This window comes from Glandiceps talaboti, chromosome 18 (assembly GCF_964340395.1).
Source record: "Glandiceps talaboti chromosome 18, keGlaTala1.1, whole genome shotgun sequence".
NCBI classification, from domain to species: domain Eukaryota; kingdom Metazoa; phylum Hemichordata; class Enteropneusta; family Spengelidae; genus Glandiceps; species Glandiceps talaboti.
The window spans coordinates 21,886,269-21,905,817 of NC_135566.1; the positions used below are offsets into that span (position 1 = coordinate 21,886,269).

The following is a 19,549-nucleotide window of genomic DNA, read 5'->3' on the forward strand; positions in this document are numbered from 1 at the left end:
CAGTACTAATAGTTCTAGGACTTCACTTACATGAGTAGTACCAGTACTAATAGTTCTAGGACTTCACCTACATGAGTAGTACCAGTACTAATAGTTCTAGGACTTTACTTGCATGAGTAGTACCAGTACTAATAGTTCTAGGACTTCACTTACATGAGTAGTACCAGTACTAATAGTTCTAGGACTTCACTTACATGAGTAGTACCAGTACTAATAGTTCTAGGACTTCACCTACATGAGTAGTACCAGTACTAATAGTTCTAGGACTTCACCTACATGAGTAGTACCAGTACTAATAGTTCTACGACTTCACCTACATGAGTAGTACCGGTACTAATAGTTCTACGACTTCACTTACATGAGTAGTACCAGTACTAATTGTTCTAGGACTTCACCTACATGAGTAGTACCAGTACTAATAGTTCTAGGACTTCACCTACATGAGTAGTACCAGTACTAATAGTTCTAGGACTTCACCTACATGAGTAGTACCAGTACTAATAGTTCTAGGACTTTACTTGCATGAGTAGTACCAGTACTAATAGTTCTAGGACTTCACCTACATGAGTAGTACCAGTACTAATAGTTCTAGGACTTCACCTACATGAGTAGTACCAGTACTAATAGTTCTAGGACTTCACCTACATGAGTAGTACCAGTACTAATAGTGCTAGGACTTCACTTACATGAGTAGTACCAGTACTAATAGTTCTAGGACTTCACCTACATGAGTAGTACCAGTACTAATAGTTCTAGGACTTCACCTACATGAGTAGTACCAGTACTAATAGTTCTAGGACTTCACTTGCATGAGTAGTACCAGTACTAATAGTTCTAGGACTTCACTTACATGAGTAGTACCAGTACTAATAGTTCTAGGACTTCACCTACATGAGTAGTACCAGTACTAATAGTTCTAGGACTTCACCTACATGAGTAGTACCAGTACTAATAGTTCTACGACTTCACCTACATGAGTAGTACCAGTACTAATTGTTCTAGGACTTCACCTACATGAGTAGTACCAGTACTAATAGTTCTAGGACTTCACCTACATGAGTAGTACCAGTACTAATAGTTCTAGGACTTCACCTACATGAGTAGTACCAGTACTAATAGTTCTAGGACTTCACTTACATGAGTAGTACCAGTACTAATAGTTCTAGGACTTCACCTACATGAGTAGTACCAGTACTAATAGTTCTAGGACTTCACCTACATGAGTAGTACCAGTACTAATAGTTCTAGGACTTCACTTACATGAGTAGTACCAGTACTAATAGTTCTAGGACTTCACTTACATGAGTAGTACCAGTACTAATAGTTCTAGGACTTCACTTACATGAGTAGTACCAGTACTAATAGTTCTAGGACTTCACTTACATGAGTAGTACCAGTACTAATAGTTCTAGGACTTTACTTGCATGAGTAGTACCAGTACTAATAGTTCTAGGACTTTACTTGCATGAGTAGTACCAGTACTAATAGTTCTAGGACTTCACCTACATGAGTAGTACCAGTACTAATAGTTCTAGGACTTCACTTACATGAGTAGTACCAGTACTAATAGTTCTAGGACTTCACCTACATGAGTAGTACCAGTACTAATAGTTCTAGGACTTCACTTGCATGAGTAGTACCAGTACTAATAGTTCTAGGACTTCACTTACATGAGTAGTACCAGTACTAATAGTTCTAGGACTTCACTTACATGAGTAGTACCAGTACTAATAGTTCTAGGACTTCACCTACATGAGTAGTACCAGTACTAATAGTTCTAGGACTTCACCTACATGAGTAGTACCAGTACTAATAGTTCTACGACTTCACCTACATGAGTAGTACCGGTACTAATAGTTCTACGACTTCACTTACATGAGTAGTACCAGTACTAATTGTTCTAGGACTTCACCTACATGAGTAGTACCAGTACTAATAGTTCTAGGACTTCACCTACATGAGTAGTACCAGTACTAATAGTTCTAGGACTTCACCTACATGAGTAGTACCAGTACTAATAGTTCTAGGACTTCACTTACATGAGTAGTACCAGTACTAATAGTTCTAGGACTTCACTTACATGAGTAGTACCAGTACTAATAGTTCTAGGACTTCACTTACATGAGTAGTACCAGTACTAATAGTTCTAGGACTTCACCTACATGAGTAGTACCAGTACTAATAGTTCTAGGACTTTACTTGCATGAGTAGTACCAGTACTAATAGTTCTAGGACTTTACTTGCATGAGTAGTACCAGTACTAATAGTTCTACGACTTCACCTACATGAGTAGTACCAGTACTAATAGTTCTAGGACTTCACTTACATGAGTAGTACCAGTACTAATAGTTCTAGGACTTCACCTACATGAGTAGTACCAGTACTAATAGTTCTAGGACTTTACTTGCATGAGTAGTACCAGTACTAATAGTTCTAGGACTTCACTTACATGAGTAGTACCAGTACTAATAGTTCTAGGACTTCACTTACATGAGTAGTACCAGTACTAATAGTTCTAGGACTTCACCTACATGAGTAGTACCAGTACTAATAGTTCTAGGACTTCACCTACATGAGTAGTACCAGTACTAATAGTTCTACGACTTCACCTACATGAGTAGTACCGGTACTAATAGTTCTACGACTTCACCTACATGAGTAGTACCAGTACTAATAGTTCTAGGACTTCACTTACATGAGTAGTACCAGTACTAATAGTTCTAGGACTTCACCTACATGAGTAGTACCAGTACTAATAGTTCTAGGACTTCACCTACATGAGTAGTACCAGTACTAATAGTTCTAGGACTTCACTTACATGAGTAGTACCAGTACTAATAGTTCTAGGACTTCACTTACATGAGTAGTACCAGTACTAATAGTTCTAGGACTTCACTTACATGAGTAGTACCAGTACTAATAGTTCTAGGACTTCACCTACATGAGTAGTACCAGTACTAATAGTTCTAGGACTTCACTTACATGAGTAGTACCAGTACTAATAGTTCTAGGACTTCACTTACATGAGTAGTACCAGTACTAATAGTTCTAGGACTTCACTTGCATGAGTAGTACCAGTACTAATAGTTCTAGGACTTCACTTACATGAGTAGTACCAGTACTAATAGTTCTAGGACTTCACTTGCATGAGTAGTACCAGTACTAATAGTTCTAGGACTTTACTTACATGAGTAGTACCAGTACTAATAGTTCTAGGACTTCACCTACATGAGTAGTACCAGTACTAATAGTTCTACGACTTCACCTACATGAGTAGTACCAGTACTAATAGTTCTAGGACTTCACTTACATGAGTAGTACCAGTACTAATAGTTCTAGGACTTCACCTACATGAGTAGTACCAGTACTAATAGTTCTAGGACTTCACTTGCATGAGTAGTACCAGTACTAATAGTTCTAGGACTTGTGAACAGTTTCATGTGATTTAATTAGCTTCAACTGACACACTAAATATCTGTGCATAGTTCACTCTGTTATTAAGATATCATAATGGAAACATCAAATAACTTATTGTTAGTTTTACTGCTCACATTGTAAAAGAGGTATGGTATACATTGTCACACATTCTTTGAGTCAACTAATTCACTCCTGTGGTCCATGACTGGAGTTTACAATAATTAGTTATTTCCCTGGAGATTGCCATCAATATGTACTATACACATACATCACAGCTATCACCACATATTAACAGCTGACTTACAACTTACAGTGGTCAAAACTTTGCTATCTCAATTGTGAAACGTGCTCTACCAAAAGTGGTGCATGTATCCTCAACTAAGACTTTCATTTCTTCTCTGAAATGACTGCCTGCCTCTTTCCATTCATCCTGAGAACCATAATTCCAATTTGACCACTCCATTCCCTTGGGCAGTGAGAATGACACATGCTGGATTCTGGGTAACTGTGCAAGATTGGTGATTACATTAGGATAAGACTGATAGAACAACTTACAACCAACCAAAACCCAGTGACGCAGCTCTGGAAACTTACACATCTCAATAAGAGTGATGATCTGTGGTTCTGACAGGTGACCATCAAATGTGAACAAATGAACAAGTTTGCCTGAAACTTTAGTGAGGAAGTTGATGAAGGCATTGAAGTGTAAGTCAAGTCTCTGACTTCCTATATCTATATGCTTGAGGGCCTGGATATGATGGGACTTAGCAAGATAATCAAAGTCTGCAGCTTCAAGTCGACAATTGCTCAGATTTAACTCTTCTAGAGGTTGTTGGATTCCATCTAGGAGTCTGTGTAGAAGGGATGTTAGTGGTGTATTCATCATATTTAGCCGTTTCAGATATGGTAAGGACCTCAACATAGCAGCTAACAGGTCAATGGGAGAGTCTCCAAAGTCTGGTAGATCAAGACATTGTAGATAGTGAAGACTTAACACTGTGTTGTAAATCTCAGGAAGATCGATACAGTTCTCTATTTCCAAGTGACTCACCATCTATTCAAAACAAAACATATTGTGTTGTCATTTTAGGGCACTAATAGGTATTTAATTTAAATGAATTGTAGCCAATAAAATGACACACTATGAATACACCTAGTACAGGTAATGATTGATAGCCATTCCTACTGTTAATAAGTACAATTAAGATATCAATCACTTATACTAGTTTTTGAATGTTCCAATTATCAACTACGAAATAAGTCCATAATATACCAGTGGAATGAACTTATACATGGTGAAGGAATGCAGTCACTTAAAATTACATATAAGACATTGCTGAAGGAATGCAGTCACATACAATTATATATAAGACATTGCTGAAGGAATGCAGTCACATACAATTACATATAAGACATTGCTGAAGGAATGCAGTCACATAAAAATACATACAAGACATTGCTGAAGGAATGCAGTCATTTACAATTACATATAAGACATTGCTGAAGGAATGCAGTCATTTAAAATTACATATAAGACATTGCTGACGGAATGCAGTCATTTACAATTACATATAAGACATTGCTGAAGGAATGCAGTCACATAAAATTACATATAAGACATTGCTGAAGGAATGCAGTCACATAAAATTACATACAAGACATTGCTGAAGGAATGCAGTCATTTACAATTACATATAAGACATTGCTGAAGGAATGCAGTCACATAAAATTACATATAAGACATTGCTGAAGGAATGCAGTCATTTAAAATTACAAATAAGACATTGCTGAAGGAATGCAGTCATTTAAAATTACATATAAGACATTGCTGAAGGAATGCAGTCATTTACAATTACATATAAGACATTGCTGAAGGAATGCAGTCACATAAAATTACATACAAGACATTGCTGAAGGAATGCAGTCATTTACAATTACATATAAGACATTGCTGACGGAATGCAGTCACATAAAATTATATATAAGACATTGCTGAAGGAATGCAGTCATTTACAATTACATATAAGACATTGCTGAAGGAATGCAGTCACATAAAATTACATATAAGACATTGCTGAAGGAATGCAGTCACATAAAATTACATATAAGACATTGCTGATGGAATGCAGTCACTTAAAATTACATATAAGACATTGCTGAAGGAACGCAGTCACTTAAAATTACATATAAGACATTGCTGAAGGAACGCAGTCATTTACAATTACATATAAGACATTGCTGACGGAATGCAGTCATTTAAAATTACATATAAGACATTGCTGAAGGAATGCAGTCACATAAAATTACATATAAGACATTGCTGACGGAATGCAGTCACATAAAATTACATATAAGACATTGCTGAAGGAATGCAGTCACATAAAATTACATATAAGACATTGCTGACGGAATGCAGTCATTTAAAACTACCGTAGTATATAAGAAAGTGGTGATCAGAAGGACTTCAAGTTATCAATGTATTTTCCTTGGCAATGAAGAAAAATATTGGAGAATAACATTTAATTGTCAATTAATGATATAATTTTGATATTGTTGATTTGTCTCTTACCTTTGGATCAACATATTTGACAACTGTAGGAAGATCGGTCTCTGCCATACGAAGAGCTTTACAGTGCAGACTGATGGGTGCTAATGCTGCTACAGTTAATGCATCAACTATTAACAAGGTATTACTTTCAGGTGTGTACCGATCTGATGTACAACTAAAATATACTTGAACAGTTTTATCTGCAAAGGTAAGTGTTAACAATAACAAATGAGACACTACTTGAAAACTCAGTTAGTCACTGAATAGTTTACAGTAAGTGTGTTATCCCTAAACTCTCCACTAATTATGGAAAACAAACTGGGAGTGGACTAGCTCTTACATGTATTTATGTATTTATTTAACGAGGGGATCACTAAATATGTGGAGTAAAAATAAACACATACAGAAAATATGACAAATAAATCAGGCATATAAACAAAAAAGATGTATTATATATCAAGTACCAAAACTGGTAGGCATGGTAACAATCAAATAAAAGTACCAATAGTGGATGTGATAAGGATTTATGAACAGCGCCCCCTGTAGCTATACCATTACCTTTTAGAATTTCTTTTGTTTAGTCATGTGATGTGATGTGATGTGATGTGAGTTTCTTTCAAAGCACAGTAACAACTACAATATATACATCAGAACTTGTAACTTACTTCTTGGTTTACTCAAAAATGGCACCTGGTGACATAGTATTTGTCCAACTAAGAGTTCCATGTCATCTTCACATATTCCTAAAGAGTCTAAACTGGCTTTAGCAAACTTGGTTGTACCTTCTGGATCTATTTGAGATTACAAATAAAATTTTTTGATATTTACTCGAATAGCTATGTTTTACACTTTTTTGCAACATCAGTTGTAGCTTGTTGGTCAGTTACACTTAGAAATCTCATGGTTAATAAGCAGTTCAATTTTGCTACTAATCTTCAGACTGGCCTTCTAAACATAGCCTAATTTCATATATTCTCTTCATCTTGTTTGGAATACACTTTGGTGGGTGCAATTTTGCTAATCTTTCTTGTCCCTTTTAGAAGTTTTTTTTATGAATATATAAGGTGAAACCTGCCAGAGAGAACTCTGCAATGAAACTTTATCAATGATATGAACAGGATAAATGATGCTATTGAAACCCAAGAATAGAAATGACACAAGATATGCAAATGATGCGACAGATGATGATTTTCTAAGGTACATTGTATGGTATTGCTGCATGTCTAATCACTATTACTATTTTAGGAAGTATGACAGACAGGAATTAAACATTTTTCTAAGACCTTTTTCCTGTATTTCTGATAAATCAGTTACAAAAGAATTCCCCTCTCAGAAAAAGAAGAAGATTTACCTGTGTCAAGGGTAGAGATGTCTAAGCACTGAATATTTGATGACTGCAAGATATCAGGTAGCCAGTCAGCAATAGCTGCTGTTATCTTGTTAGGTAGGTTGGTTTTAACTCCTGAAAATATCTTACCAAGTGGTATTACACTATATCCATGCAATAGAGTCTTAAAATCTAGCAATGAATATGGCCAATTAACTAACAGGAATTTAGCAACATCAAAGTGTTCATTGAGTACCGCCATACGAAGTAGGTTGAAGTTGACTTCCCTTGGTACATTATGGAGTGCATGTTCTACTCTTTCTAAATTACATGTAGTTACACTGGCACATATATCAACCAATGGTAAGGGACATGTCACACCAATACAAGGAACAGCATCCAAATCATGCGGGTCAAAGGTTGCTACATCATCAATTGTAGCCATCATGTGATACTGTCTGTGGGTGAAAAAAGACAATCGAAAAATGAGCATTGTTTTTGTTGAGGGTGACTGGTATCACCTGCCATGTAGGCTAGTTCCCTACCAATATTACATGCTTTGTTTTCCCATATTACTCCATCCTTTTAATGGCCTGGTTACCCAACCCAATACATTGTAGTTTTGTTATCAATATTTTGTGCTTTGTATGGAAACTAGTTCTCCCATATCATTATCCCCTGTACCCATTACTGGAGTTTTTTAGTTACTCAAGCCAACTGACATTTTACTTAGTCTCCCAAGTCAACTGACATTTTACTTAGTCTCCCAAGTCAACTGACATTTGACTCAGTTTCCCTGCTAAAATTATTTAATCCTCTTTCTCCTGGGGGGGGGGGGGGCATTTCTTTGTACACTTCTTAAAGTATAAGTTGGGAGAAAGAGGACTAAGAGGACCAAGTGCTTTAAATTAATTGTTTTCCCATACTTTCCCCTCACCTGTTACTGAGGTTCTGAAACCTACGTTTAGAAATAACATACTTAAATGAATGTCTAAGACCAAAATACAAAAAGAGAATTGTTTCTGGTCAGCACATGCATCACTTAAATCCCCTTGTGTCAGTCTTTTTTTTCTCATGTTTGTCCAGTCCATGCAGTCTGCAGATCAGGGGAAACACAAAAATAACCCTCTCTACTTTAGTGAAGACAACTGCAGAGCCAATCATGAACAAGCAAATGACATCTGCCCCACATACACACTTGCTCCCCTCTCTACTTTAGTGAAGACAACTGCAGAGCCAATCATGAACAAGCAAATGACATCTGCCCCACATACACACTTGCTCCCCTCTCTACTTTAGTGAAGACAACTGCAGAGCCAATCATGAACAAGCAAATGACATCTGCCCCACATACACACTTGCTCAGAGTGACAGGATTGTTAAGAATTTTAAAAAAAAAACGTCGCCGTACCACTTTAGACAAAATGTCCTGACCAGAAACAATTCTTTTTTTCTTTTTTTTTGGCCTAAGCTACTTGCCAATAATATTTATTGCTTTATGGGGGTTGATAACAACTTTCACTGATTTATGTAAACATGCATAGATACATAGATACATAGATACATACATAGATACATACATACATACATACATACATACATACATACATACATACATACATAGATACATAGATACATAGATACATAGATACATACATACACACACATACATACATACATACATACATACATACATACATACATACATACACATCCATACATACATACATACACACATACATACATACATACATACATACATACATACATACACACACATACATACATACATACATACACACATACATATATACATACATACATAAATACATACAACATAACATACATACATACATACAGACAGACACACACACACATACATACATACATACATACACACACATGCGTGCATACACACATACATACAGACAGACATACCCACATACACATGCATGCACGCACACACACACACACACACACACACATACACACACACACACATCCTATCCTATAGCCTATCCAACCCTGGTGTTATCTTTGCAATATACACAATCATTTGGCTGTTGCTATGGGCGTGGTCATGTTGCTAGATATATTTGCAAACATTTTTTATTGTTTTTGTTCACTTGTGTAGGAATTCCTGATATTATCTTTGCAATATAGATGATCATTTGGCTGTTGCTATGGGCATGGTCATGTTGCTAGGCACATTTGCATACATTTTTTGAATGTTTATTCCTTCGTCTTTCAATTCCTATTATCTTTGCAATATACATGATTATTTGGCTGTTGCTATGGGCGTGGTCTTGTTGCTAGGCAAAATTACATACATTTTTTGAATGTTTATTCAATTGTCTATTAATCCCTGTTTTTATCTTTGTGAAATACATGACCATTTGGCTGTTGCTATGGGCGTGGTCATGGTTGCTGGGGATATTTGCATACATGTTTTGAATGTTTACTCACTTGCCTACCAGATGATGTTGTTATTTGACCAAAATATACATACCATTTTCAATTCAAACTGATTCAGTTAGCTACAGTACCAACATTTTTGTATTTCATAGGGTATATGAAAATTGATAATACTATTAATAGATGCTAAATTTTGGTTACTTATTTTAAACTGTTCAAAAGGAAATAATTGCAGCCAACAAGTCATGCAAGTGACATTGTGCTATTTAGCACAATTACATATAACTTTGCAATGTACATTATCACACATCATGTGTTGTATAAATATTTAGTTGTGAGTTCATTTACATAATGACTCATTTGAATAATCAGTCTGATGTAAACTTATGTTAATCACTGCCTACATATGCCTTTTTAATGCTTTAAATTTAAAGAAAAGTCTAAACAAAACTCTGACATTACTCAAATGCTGGTTTCACAAGTTCTGACAAGCTTTCGTTCCTGTTAACATCTTCATTTAGGTCAGCAAATTATGAGAACAGCAGTGAGAAAATTATATGAACATGTACAACAATGTATATAACAGCTAGTCTGTAACACATACATGTATTCCTAATGGATGGAAATTTATAAATGAAAATTAGTAATTGGAATCAGACTCTCTCTCCCTCTCCCTCTCTTTCTGTCTCTGTCTCTCAATGGAATGGGAAAGGGAAAGTGAAGACAACAAGAACAAAAATCAAAAAGAAAATAGTGCCAGATGTGCTAAAAGCAATGAAAAGTTTGGAAGTTTTTTTAATTAAAAAAACATGTTTAGAAGGGAAAGAAAACTAAGAAAAGTAAACAGAACAAGTTGAAAAAGAATCAAAGAAAAGACAAATAGTTCAAAATAGGATCCTAATTTATAACCAGTAATGATCAATGTGAACAGATAAACAGGATTCTGAATAACACCATGCACAGTCAAGAAAAAAATATGCATACGCTGAGGAAGTGACTGTAACAACACCTCTAATGATTATGATGACTACAAAGGTGATGACTTCTATAAAGGGGCTCGTACAAGGAGTTCCTAGTTATACGATGAAACATTTGAACAAAGACATATGTTGTATTTGTTTCAGCAAGGCTCTCCACGTCATAATTCGCATCAAGTGATGGAGCTCAAGGTCGATCGAGCACTCTCCACGTATTACATACAGCGATCTAATGTGTCAAATTTTCGCATAGAAAATTTTAAAGTGATACAGTTTTACCATTGGTATAACATTCAAACCCGTCAGCGTGGAAGAGCGAAACTTAAAACTTCTAGTAGAACCATGAAACTTTTTTAATGAATTTGAGTCCTACGGTGTATGTCATTATTTCCGAGAGTTGTATCAGAACGGTAACCATAATGATTGGACATAATTATAATTACCTGATAACAGAAACCTTCCTAGAAATTGAGAATATATGACAACAGCTCTGGCTATCGTAGCGATATATTGGTTGGTCTACCACAGTCTGACACTGCTGTCACTGTGCGTCCTCAGAGAAAAGTGTCATAAGCTGGGAATGTTTTGGACTCCCTAGCACATGTAGGACGCGTAAAATACGATTTATATTGCTGACAAATACAATTTCCTGATTTGGCAAGTATTTTCCAAAGGAATCAAACAGCTGTAAGTATTCTGTATAGAAAGAATGAGATGGAAAGAGTGGACGTTTAATGTGTTTTAGTAAGTTTTTGCCGTAAATTGTTTTGAGAGGTATTTTCTGCATGTTTTGGATGAGTTAGGTGGTAATTCGTAGGCAAATATGGCGGCGGAGGAGAAGCGATTCTTCTCTTCGACTTTACTACATTTGGCACGATCTCTGGCGAATACAGCATCACCACCATGGCAAAAGGTGAGTGGGAGGGGATAATTTTTTTTCTCATATGAGATAGGGCGATGACGTAGTGTGATGAAATGAAATAGCGGTTTTCAAACGAATGCATGTAATCGGTGAATTATGGGCCTGGGTACAACTTCTCAGCTCAGTGCAGACGGCATCATCGTCGATGCGGTGCCACAATTTGTCGTACTAAGAGTAATTAGTAATGGCACACTTCAGTCAACCTATTAGCTCTGTGATCTGGAGCCTTTTCAATAACACAGATCTATTTCTATAATATCTATTTTTATATCGCAAATTTACGTTTGCCACTGCCAACATACAATAACAAATCGCATCGGATAACAAGCTACGTCATGTAGCAGATGAGCTACATTTGTAGTACAGTCACCTAGACACTCGACGCGGCGCCCAGCACTAACTTTGTATTATATAAGTCCAACACATCTTTAGAGTAATATAGCTGCAAGATATATGAGAATTTGTCCGTTCATTTCGCTTGGATAGTGGATTTCGGATAAATATTACAAAGTCACTTTACCTACAACTATAAGCAGAAACATACAGTTGCAGTTATTATTACAAATGGTGTAATTTGTAAGGTATATAATATCATGGATGTATTGAGGAGAATTCTCTAATACATCCATGATATTATCAAGACTATAAGAACACAACTTATTACAGAGAGATAGAACTGATTATGTGTAAATGTTTATGGATATATATATTGTTGTCTGATGAACGCATTGAGCGTGAAACTCGGAGTTACAACCAAGCACCTCAAGTTCCAACCAACCCACTTTGATTATTCCCGCCCTGCTTACCCAAGCATCGAGCACTCTATTCTACGAGTTTGATACTATTTACTATATATATATATATATATATATATATATATATATATATATATATATATATATATATATATATATATATATATATATATATATATATATATTTTTTTTTTATATATATAGTTAGTTAGTTAGTTAGTTAGTTAGTTAGTTAGTTAGTTAGTTAGTTAGTTAGTTAGTTAGTTAGTTAGTTAGTTAGTTAGTTAGTTATGTAGGTGGTGACTGCAGTCAGAAAGAAACAATATAATGATATGTATTTAATTTGATATTTTTTGTGTCCTATAACTTATAAGCCAAAGGGCTGGATGTGGCTGTCTATTTTTTGTAAATTGTATTTTAGTACTGTATAATTTGTTAAGTCCACATAGGACACCCTAGATAATAAACAATAAGATAACATAACTAGCAGATAGATAAGTTTTACTAGAGTGTGTACATGTATTTGTATGTGTAGGTTGGGTTTTTGCCTGTTTGATTTTTGCCATGTAACCATGGCAACAGATATACAGCTGCTATTCAAGCACTAAGTGAAATGATGCATCTTTTCAACTTGAAATTTGTAAATTGCAGTTTACAATCTAGAACCATGTTAGAGAAATACATGTATGCCAAAAGGGATAATATGAGAATATTCAAACATAACACCCCCAAAAATTACTTCTGTAATTGACAATGATACAATTACATGTATAAGGTACTAGTATACCACAGACAGTGAAGCATGTCTGTGGGTATAACAGCCATAAGTTTGCTGATAATCCAAAAAATTAACAAAAATGTGCCGAAAGTCAAAATGGCATTATTGTTATAGTAATTCTAAACATCATAAGCAATTAAATATGTAGCACCTTATAAGTAATAGTAATTATATTACTTATTAAAAAACAAATGTATCATCTTGTATCAGTATATTTGCTGAGGGTTCAGAACCTGGTATATAAAATGAGTTGGAAAATCTGGTCAAACTGTTATGTATAGATTTCCCTACCTCATACCATGGAACATGGATACATGTAGCTTTACCTACTTATCATGGACAAGAATGATTTTGGCCACCATTGTAGAAGACTGGATGGTCAACCTGGAAAGACTTATTTCCACACAGATGCTATAAAGCAAGTTATGGTTACTGAGTAGAATACATACATGTACATTTTTTTTGTAAAGTGGTCTATTACATTTGACAAAATAGATACAAGTACATGTATGTTGGTTATACATATACAGTAGTTACAATGCTAGTATTATCAGGACATTAATCTGTTAGAGCATGGACTGAGTGAGTATCAAATGGGGGTGTGGTCATCCCTTTGTACCTTGCTGTACAGTGCACGACCTGGTCATCCCTTTGTACCTTGCTGTACAGTGCACGACCTGGTCATCCCTTTGTACCTTGCTGTACAGTGCACAACCTGGTCATCCCTTTGTACCTTGCTGTACAGTGCACGGTGTGGTCATCCCTTTGTACCTTGCTGTACATTGCACGACCTGGTCATCCCTTTGTACCTTGCTGTACAGTGCACGACCTGGTCATCCCTTTGTACCTTGCTGTACAGTGCACGACCTGGTCATCCCTTTGTACCTTGCTGTACAGTGCACGACCTGGTCATCCCTTTGTACCTTGCTGTACAGTGCATGGTGTGGTCATCCCTTTGTACCTTGCTGTACAGTGCACGACCTGGTCATCCCTTTGTACCTTGCTGTACAGTGCACGGTGTGGTCATCCCTTTGTACCTTGCTGTACAGTGCACGGTGTGGTCATCCCTTTGTACCTTGCTGTACAGTGCACGACCTGGACATCCCTTTGTACCTTGCTGTACAGTGCATGGTGTGGTCATCCCTTTGTACCTTGCTGTACAGTGCACGACCTGGACATCCCTTTGTACCTTGCTGTACAGTGCATGGTGTGGTCATCCCTTTGTACCTTGCTGTACAGTGCACGACCTGGACATCCCTTTGTACCTTGCTGTACAGTGCACGGTGTGGTCATCCCTTTGTACCTTGCTGTACAGTGCACGACCCTTGTTTGTATACAGATCTGACATACAATGCAGACACCTTGCAGTTATCTTTTTTAGACACTTGTCAAAAGTGAACTGACCTGACAAGATAGCATGATATTTTACAAGTTTGGATTACATGTACACACTAGTGTACAATGTATGTATAAATGTACAATGTATTATAACACTATAATTAACAGAGCTCCTACTCCCACAGGTTACATGTACATGCATGTATTAATACTACTTGTAGGAGACTCTTATTGTACATTGTACATTGTATTCCAGAAGACCCTATGGTACTTTATTTGGAGACCCCCCCACCACACACACACACATAATGATAATTAATAATGTTAGTTCTTATATAGCGCTTAGACAGTCGTTCATGCCTTTTTTGCTATGTTGACTGTCAACAGTCTAGCATGCATACGTACATAATGATACATACATACATACATACATACATACATACATACATACATACATACATACATACATACATACATACATACATACATACATACATACATACATACATACATACATACACATACATACATTTGTACATACATACATAAACACACACATATGTATGTACATACATACATACATACATACATACATACATACATACAAACGTACATACATACATCATTGTGCATATCGATCTACATTGTATGTAGGACACTTCACTGCACTTTCACTTTATTTGGAGACTGCCACAGTGCATGCATGTGACCCTTACAGATCTGTATGTTGGTCATGTGATACTGTGTAACTACAGTTTACTGGTACATTGTATATAAGGAGTAATCCCCTCACTCTGTATTTGTACATTACACAGACACAGTATATATGGGACAATGTATTTGCATATGTACATGTGTGCACAGATGAAAACTGAGTTTGTTATGTACATTGTGTAATACTAACAACCATATGTTGTCACTAAGGCTGTTATTGTTGTAGATTATAGAACCCTGGATTGAACAGATATGAAAAATATGGTAAAATTTACAATGACCTCACAGGGCTCGAAATTAACAGTAGTCCCATGTCCACAGACTACCAATTCATGCCATGGGGCTACAATGTACTGTACCATAATTTGCAGCCTGTAGCCCATGGCCCACTCAGGCTACCACTGATTATGTGGTGATTTAAAGGATGGAAGATGTACAGACATAAATATTTTAATATCAAACAAATTTCCAATAGAGGAACTCATGTTTTCAGTTCAGTAATATGCAAATGTAGGACTATTGGCCATCATCCTTGGGCTACCAATTTCTAAAATTGATACATGTAGCCCACTGGGACTACCAAAGAAAAAAGAGTTAATTTCTAGCCCTGACCTCTTAGAACAAATACATGTACATTGTACTCACATAATGGTACATGTACATGTATAGTAGCTATTTCTACATCTCTCTAGGGATTTACTCCTGCTTCAGAGACTTTGGTGAAATAAAATGAATTATTACTTGGAAATTTTCATGGTCTGGTAGTACATGTACATGTATGTACATACACAGAATAGGCATGGTTTAGATCACAGTTTGAAAAGCCACAAATAAGTGTTTTTCTGTGACAGTCTATCAAAATGTGTTTGCATTTTCCAATGAATAGATCTCATAATATAGTCCTATTATAAGTGACATTTTTCATGTATTTATTCCATTTTATGCATAATTAACCCCTTTCCTCTACTAATTTCCAATACAAATTAATTGCCCTGCCACAGCAATTCTTTATTCTGTTCTTTGTGACTGTAAAATGAATCAGCTTGATTTGTCATTGAAATCCATCATCATATTGATGATGATGATGATAAAGCAGATGATAAATGCATTGATGTGGGTACAGTAACCTTTAGTTAAGATAATCTGTTACTAACTGCTTGTTTGGGGCTGCTGAAGTCTAGGGCTGCTTGTCCGGGGCTTGTGGCCAGGGCTGCTTACCAGGGCTTGTGGCCACTGGCTGCTTACTGGGGCTTGTGGCCAGGGCTGTTTACTGGGGCTTGTGGCCACTGGCTGCTTACTGGGGCTTGTGGCCAGGGCTGCTTTGTTGGGACTTGTGGCCAGGGCTGCTTACTGGGGCTTGTGGCCAGGGCTGCTTACTGGGGCTTGTGGCCAGGGCTGTTTACTGGGGCTTGTGGCCAGGGCTGCTTACTGGGGCTTGTGGCCAGGGCTGCTTTGTTGGGGCTTGTGGCCAGGACTGCTTACTGGGGCTTGTGGCCAGGGCTGTTTACTGGGGCTTGTGGCCAGGGCTGCTTACTAGGGCTTGTGGCCAGGGCTGCTTTGTTGGGGTTTGTGGCCAGGGCTGCTTACTAGGGCTTGTGGCCAGGGCTGCTTTGTTGGGGCTTGTGGCCAGGGCTGCTTTGTTTGGGCTTGTGGCCAGGGCTGCTTACAGGGGCTTGTGGCCACTGGCTGCTTACTGCCCGGCCGGGCTTGTGGCCAGGGCTGCTTTGTTGGGGCTTGTGGCCAGGGCTGCTTACTAGGGCTTGTGGCCAGGGCTGCTTTGTTTGGGCTTGTGGCCAGGGCTGCTTACTAGGGCTTGTGGCCAGGGCTGCTTTGTTGGGGCTTGTGGCCAGGGCTGCTTTGTTGGGGCTTGTGGCCAGGGCTGCTTACTAGGGCTTGTGGCCACTTATGGCTTACTGGGGCTGCACGCTTTGTTTCAAGGATAATAAAGTGTATGTAGTAATCTGTACTAGGTTTACATGTATAAGTTACCATCGACCTTTCTGTTTGACAACAACACCTACCCAGTAGTTTTAGGTACATTTGTACTTCTACCCTTTATCTGTCATAATGTTGACACATTGTTTGACATGTACAGGATTAGCAGTCCTCTACTGGAGCTAATATTAAAGTTTGTGTAGCAGGTTATAACCAACTCCTTGTCTGAGTTGCTGCTGAAGTCTTATCAGTATTGGATAGTGTAAGACAAAGGGGGATTTAGAAGGTGTGAATTGGGTTGACCTTTGTAGTTCAAGTAACACCAGTCCAGCAAAGTCAGAAACCATATGCCTGAACATGGAAGTATATGGGGAGCCTCCATGGTCTGAAGAATGAAATGCAAGAGTACGGCCCGGACCAAATAGTTTGCCAAAATTACGAGGAGAACTTAATTACGGAGAAAAATAGTTGTGGCGAGTAGTATTAAAAATAAGTCTACTGTACCATGAATGGAGTAGTGACTGCACAGTAAGGGTTTAAGGATGAAGGGCACAACTGTTACCATTCAAAAGAATCGGTAAACATTTAAAAAACGAATTTTACACAGATCTTCATATGAGCTACACTATATAATATAAGACACGTCTCGTTATTGTATACATACATGTTACATCATAATCCATTGTTTACTATTGGTCTATGTAGGGATTAATTTAACCATAATGGGTTCATTCTGAGACCCCTAACTATTTTTAGTGGTCTGAGGTTCATTTCATTATGTCTTGTCTAGTGTGTAAGGCTGATACATAATGTAGGCTTAAATTACAACTTTTACCTATGGTTACGAAGATATCAATTTATCATTGTCCTTTACTATACTTAACATTGTTATGTTAATTAATTGTGTTTTAACTTTATTATTATCTAGAGTGATAGGGTACAAGTTATTCAAGGTTTGGGGAGAATTACAATTTACATGTACATGTAATATTGTATTTGTGTAACAATCAGTGTTCAAGTCCCGCTAAGGCTTTTTTGTGTTCTACTTGCACAAGGTCTCCATCTGCTCACACAGTCAAATTTCATGTTTTGCGCAACCGTATATCAAGAATGCAACAGAAAATATATCCAAATAAAGTATAATTAAAACAAAATGATTAAATAAAATGTTGTCATAGAATTTTATTTTTCTCTGTTCAGCATCCAAGAGCAGGTAAAAAGTGTTAGCTTCATATTGCAAATAAGCATGTCATGATTTTGCTTCCAGACCATGGCCCCTTGGCCCCGAAAATGTGGCCACCATATCACCCTTTCCATCTTTTAGAAACACTGAACTGATAAGGTTCAGTAGTGCTATAGGCATGTCAAAGTGTTTGTCTGTCTGGCTGGCTGTAAACAAGTTAAAGTCAAAAACCACTGGACCGATTGCCATGATATTTGATAGGTATATTACCTTGGGTGTCTAGTTTGGAAATTGTATGGTGTGTATGATTTGGGTAAAAAAAAAGTGATTTTTGGTAAAAAAAACTTAAACTAAAAAACTGGGCAGATTATTCTGACATTTGATGTGTATATTCATAGGGGTGTTTAGATTAAGACTTGTTCATGATGTGATGATCTCATCAGTGAAATACAGTTAGGTATAAAAATGTGTCTTTTTGGTCAAAAATCTTTATTTCTAAAATCACTAATTGATTGGGCTGAAATTTGGTTGGAACAATCTTAGGAGTGTGTGGTTGGAACAATCTTAGGAGTGTTTAGTTGGAACAATCTTAGGAGTGTGTGGTTGGTACAATCTTAGGAGTGTGTAGTTGGAACAATCTTAGGAGTGTGTGGTTGGAACAATCTTAGGAGTGTGTGGTTGGAACAATCTTAGGAGTGTGTAGTTGGAACAATCTTAGGAGTGTGTGGTTGGAACAATCTTAGGAGTGTGTGGTTGGTACAATCTTAGGAGTGTTTGGTTGGAACAATCTTAGGAGTGTGTAGTTGGAACAATCTTAGGAGTGTGTGGTTGGTACAATCTTAGGAGTGTGTGGTTGGAACAATCTTAGGAGTGTGTGGTTGGAACAATCTTAGGAGTGTGTGGTTGGTACAATCTTAGGAGTGTGTGGTTGGAACAATCTTAGGAGTGTGTGGTTGGTACAATCTTAGGAGTGTTTGGTTGGTACAATCTTAGGAGTGTGTGGTTGGAACAATCTTAGGAGTGTTTGGTTGGTACAATCTTAGGAGTGTGTGGTTGGAACAATCTTAGGAGTGTGTGGTTGGTACAATCTTAGGAGTGTGTGGTTGGAACAATCTTAGGAGTGTGTGGTTGGAACAATCTTAGGAGTGTTTGGTTGGTACAATCTTAGGAGTGTGTGGTTGGAACAATCTTAGGAGTGTTTGGTTGGAACAATCTTAGGAGTGTGTGGTTGGAACAATCT

General features: G+C 37.2%; 2 protein-coding genes across 2 annotated transcripts in view; one reads left to right on the forward strand and one right to left on the reverse strand.

Moving 5' to 3' along the window:
- Positions 1-3,149: 3,149 nt before the first annotated feature.
- LOC144449469 (leucine-rich repeat-containing protein 14-like) lies at positions 3,150-11,235 on the reverse strand. Its single transcript, XM_078140007.1, has 5 exons — positions 11,128-11,235; positions 7,317-7,750; positions 6,631-6,756; positions 5,987-6,165; positions 3,150-4,471 (listed from the first exon to the last, which is right to left on the reverse strand). The coding sequence occupies exons 2-5, from the start codon at positions 7,738-7,740 to the stop codon at positions 3,734-3,736; spliced, it is 1,467 nt and encodes a 488-aa protein (XP_077996133.1). The 5' UTR covers positions 7,741-7,750; positions 11,128-11,235; the 3' UTR covers positions 3,150-3,733.
- Positions 11,236-11,507: 272 nt separating this feature from the next.
- LOC144449831 (phosphatidylinositol 4-kinase alpha-like) overlaps positions 11,508-19,549 on the forward strand; it is a 197,398-nt gene continuing 189,356 nt past the window's right edge. Inside the window, exon 1 of the mRNA XM_078140404.1 lies at positions 11,508-11,597. Coding sequence (XP_077996530.1) covers positions 11,508-11,597 — 90 coding nt within the window. The remainder of the gene's footprint in view (positions 11,598-19,549) is intronic.

What these genes read in the sequence shown, in the direction of transcription:
- LOC144449469 (XM_078140007.1), bottom strand. Translation starts at nt 7,740, where the DNA reads ATGATGGCTACAATTGATGATGTAGCAACCTTTGACCCGCATGATTTG. An exon ending in CATCTCTACCCTTGACACAG is followed by an intron (nt 6,757 to 7,316) that starts GTAAATCTTCTT and finishes AATCTCAAATAG; the next exon opens with ATCCAGAAGGTACAACCAAG. An exon ending in TCAAATATGTTGATCCAAAG is followed by an intron (nt 4,472 to 5,986) that starts GTAAGAGACAAA and finishes TGTTTTGAATAG; the next exon opens with ATGGTGAGTCACTTGGAAAT.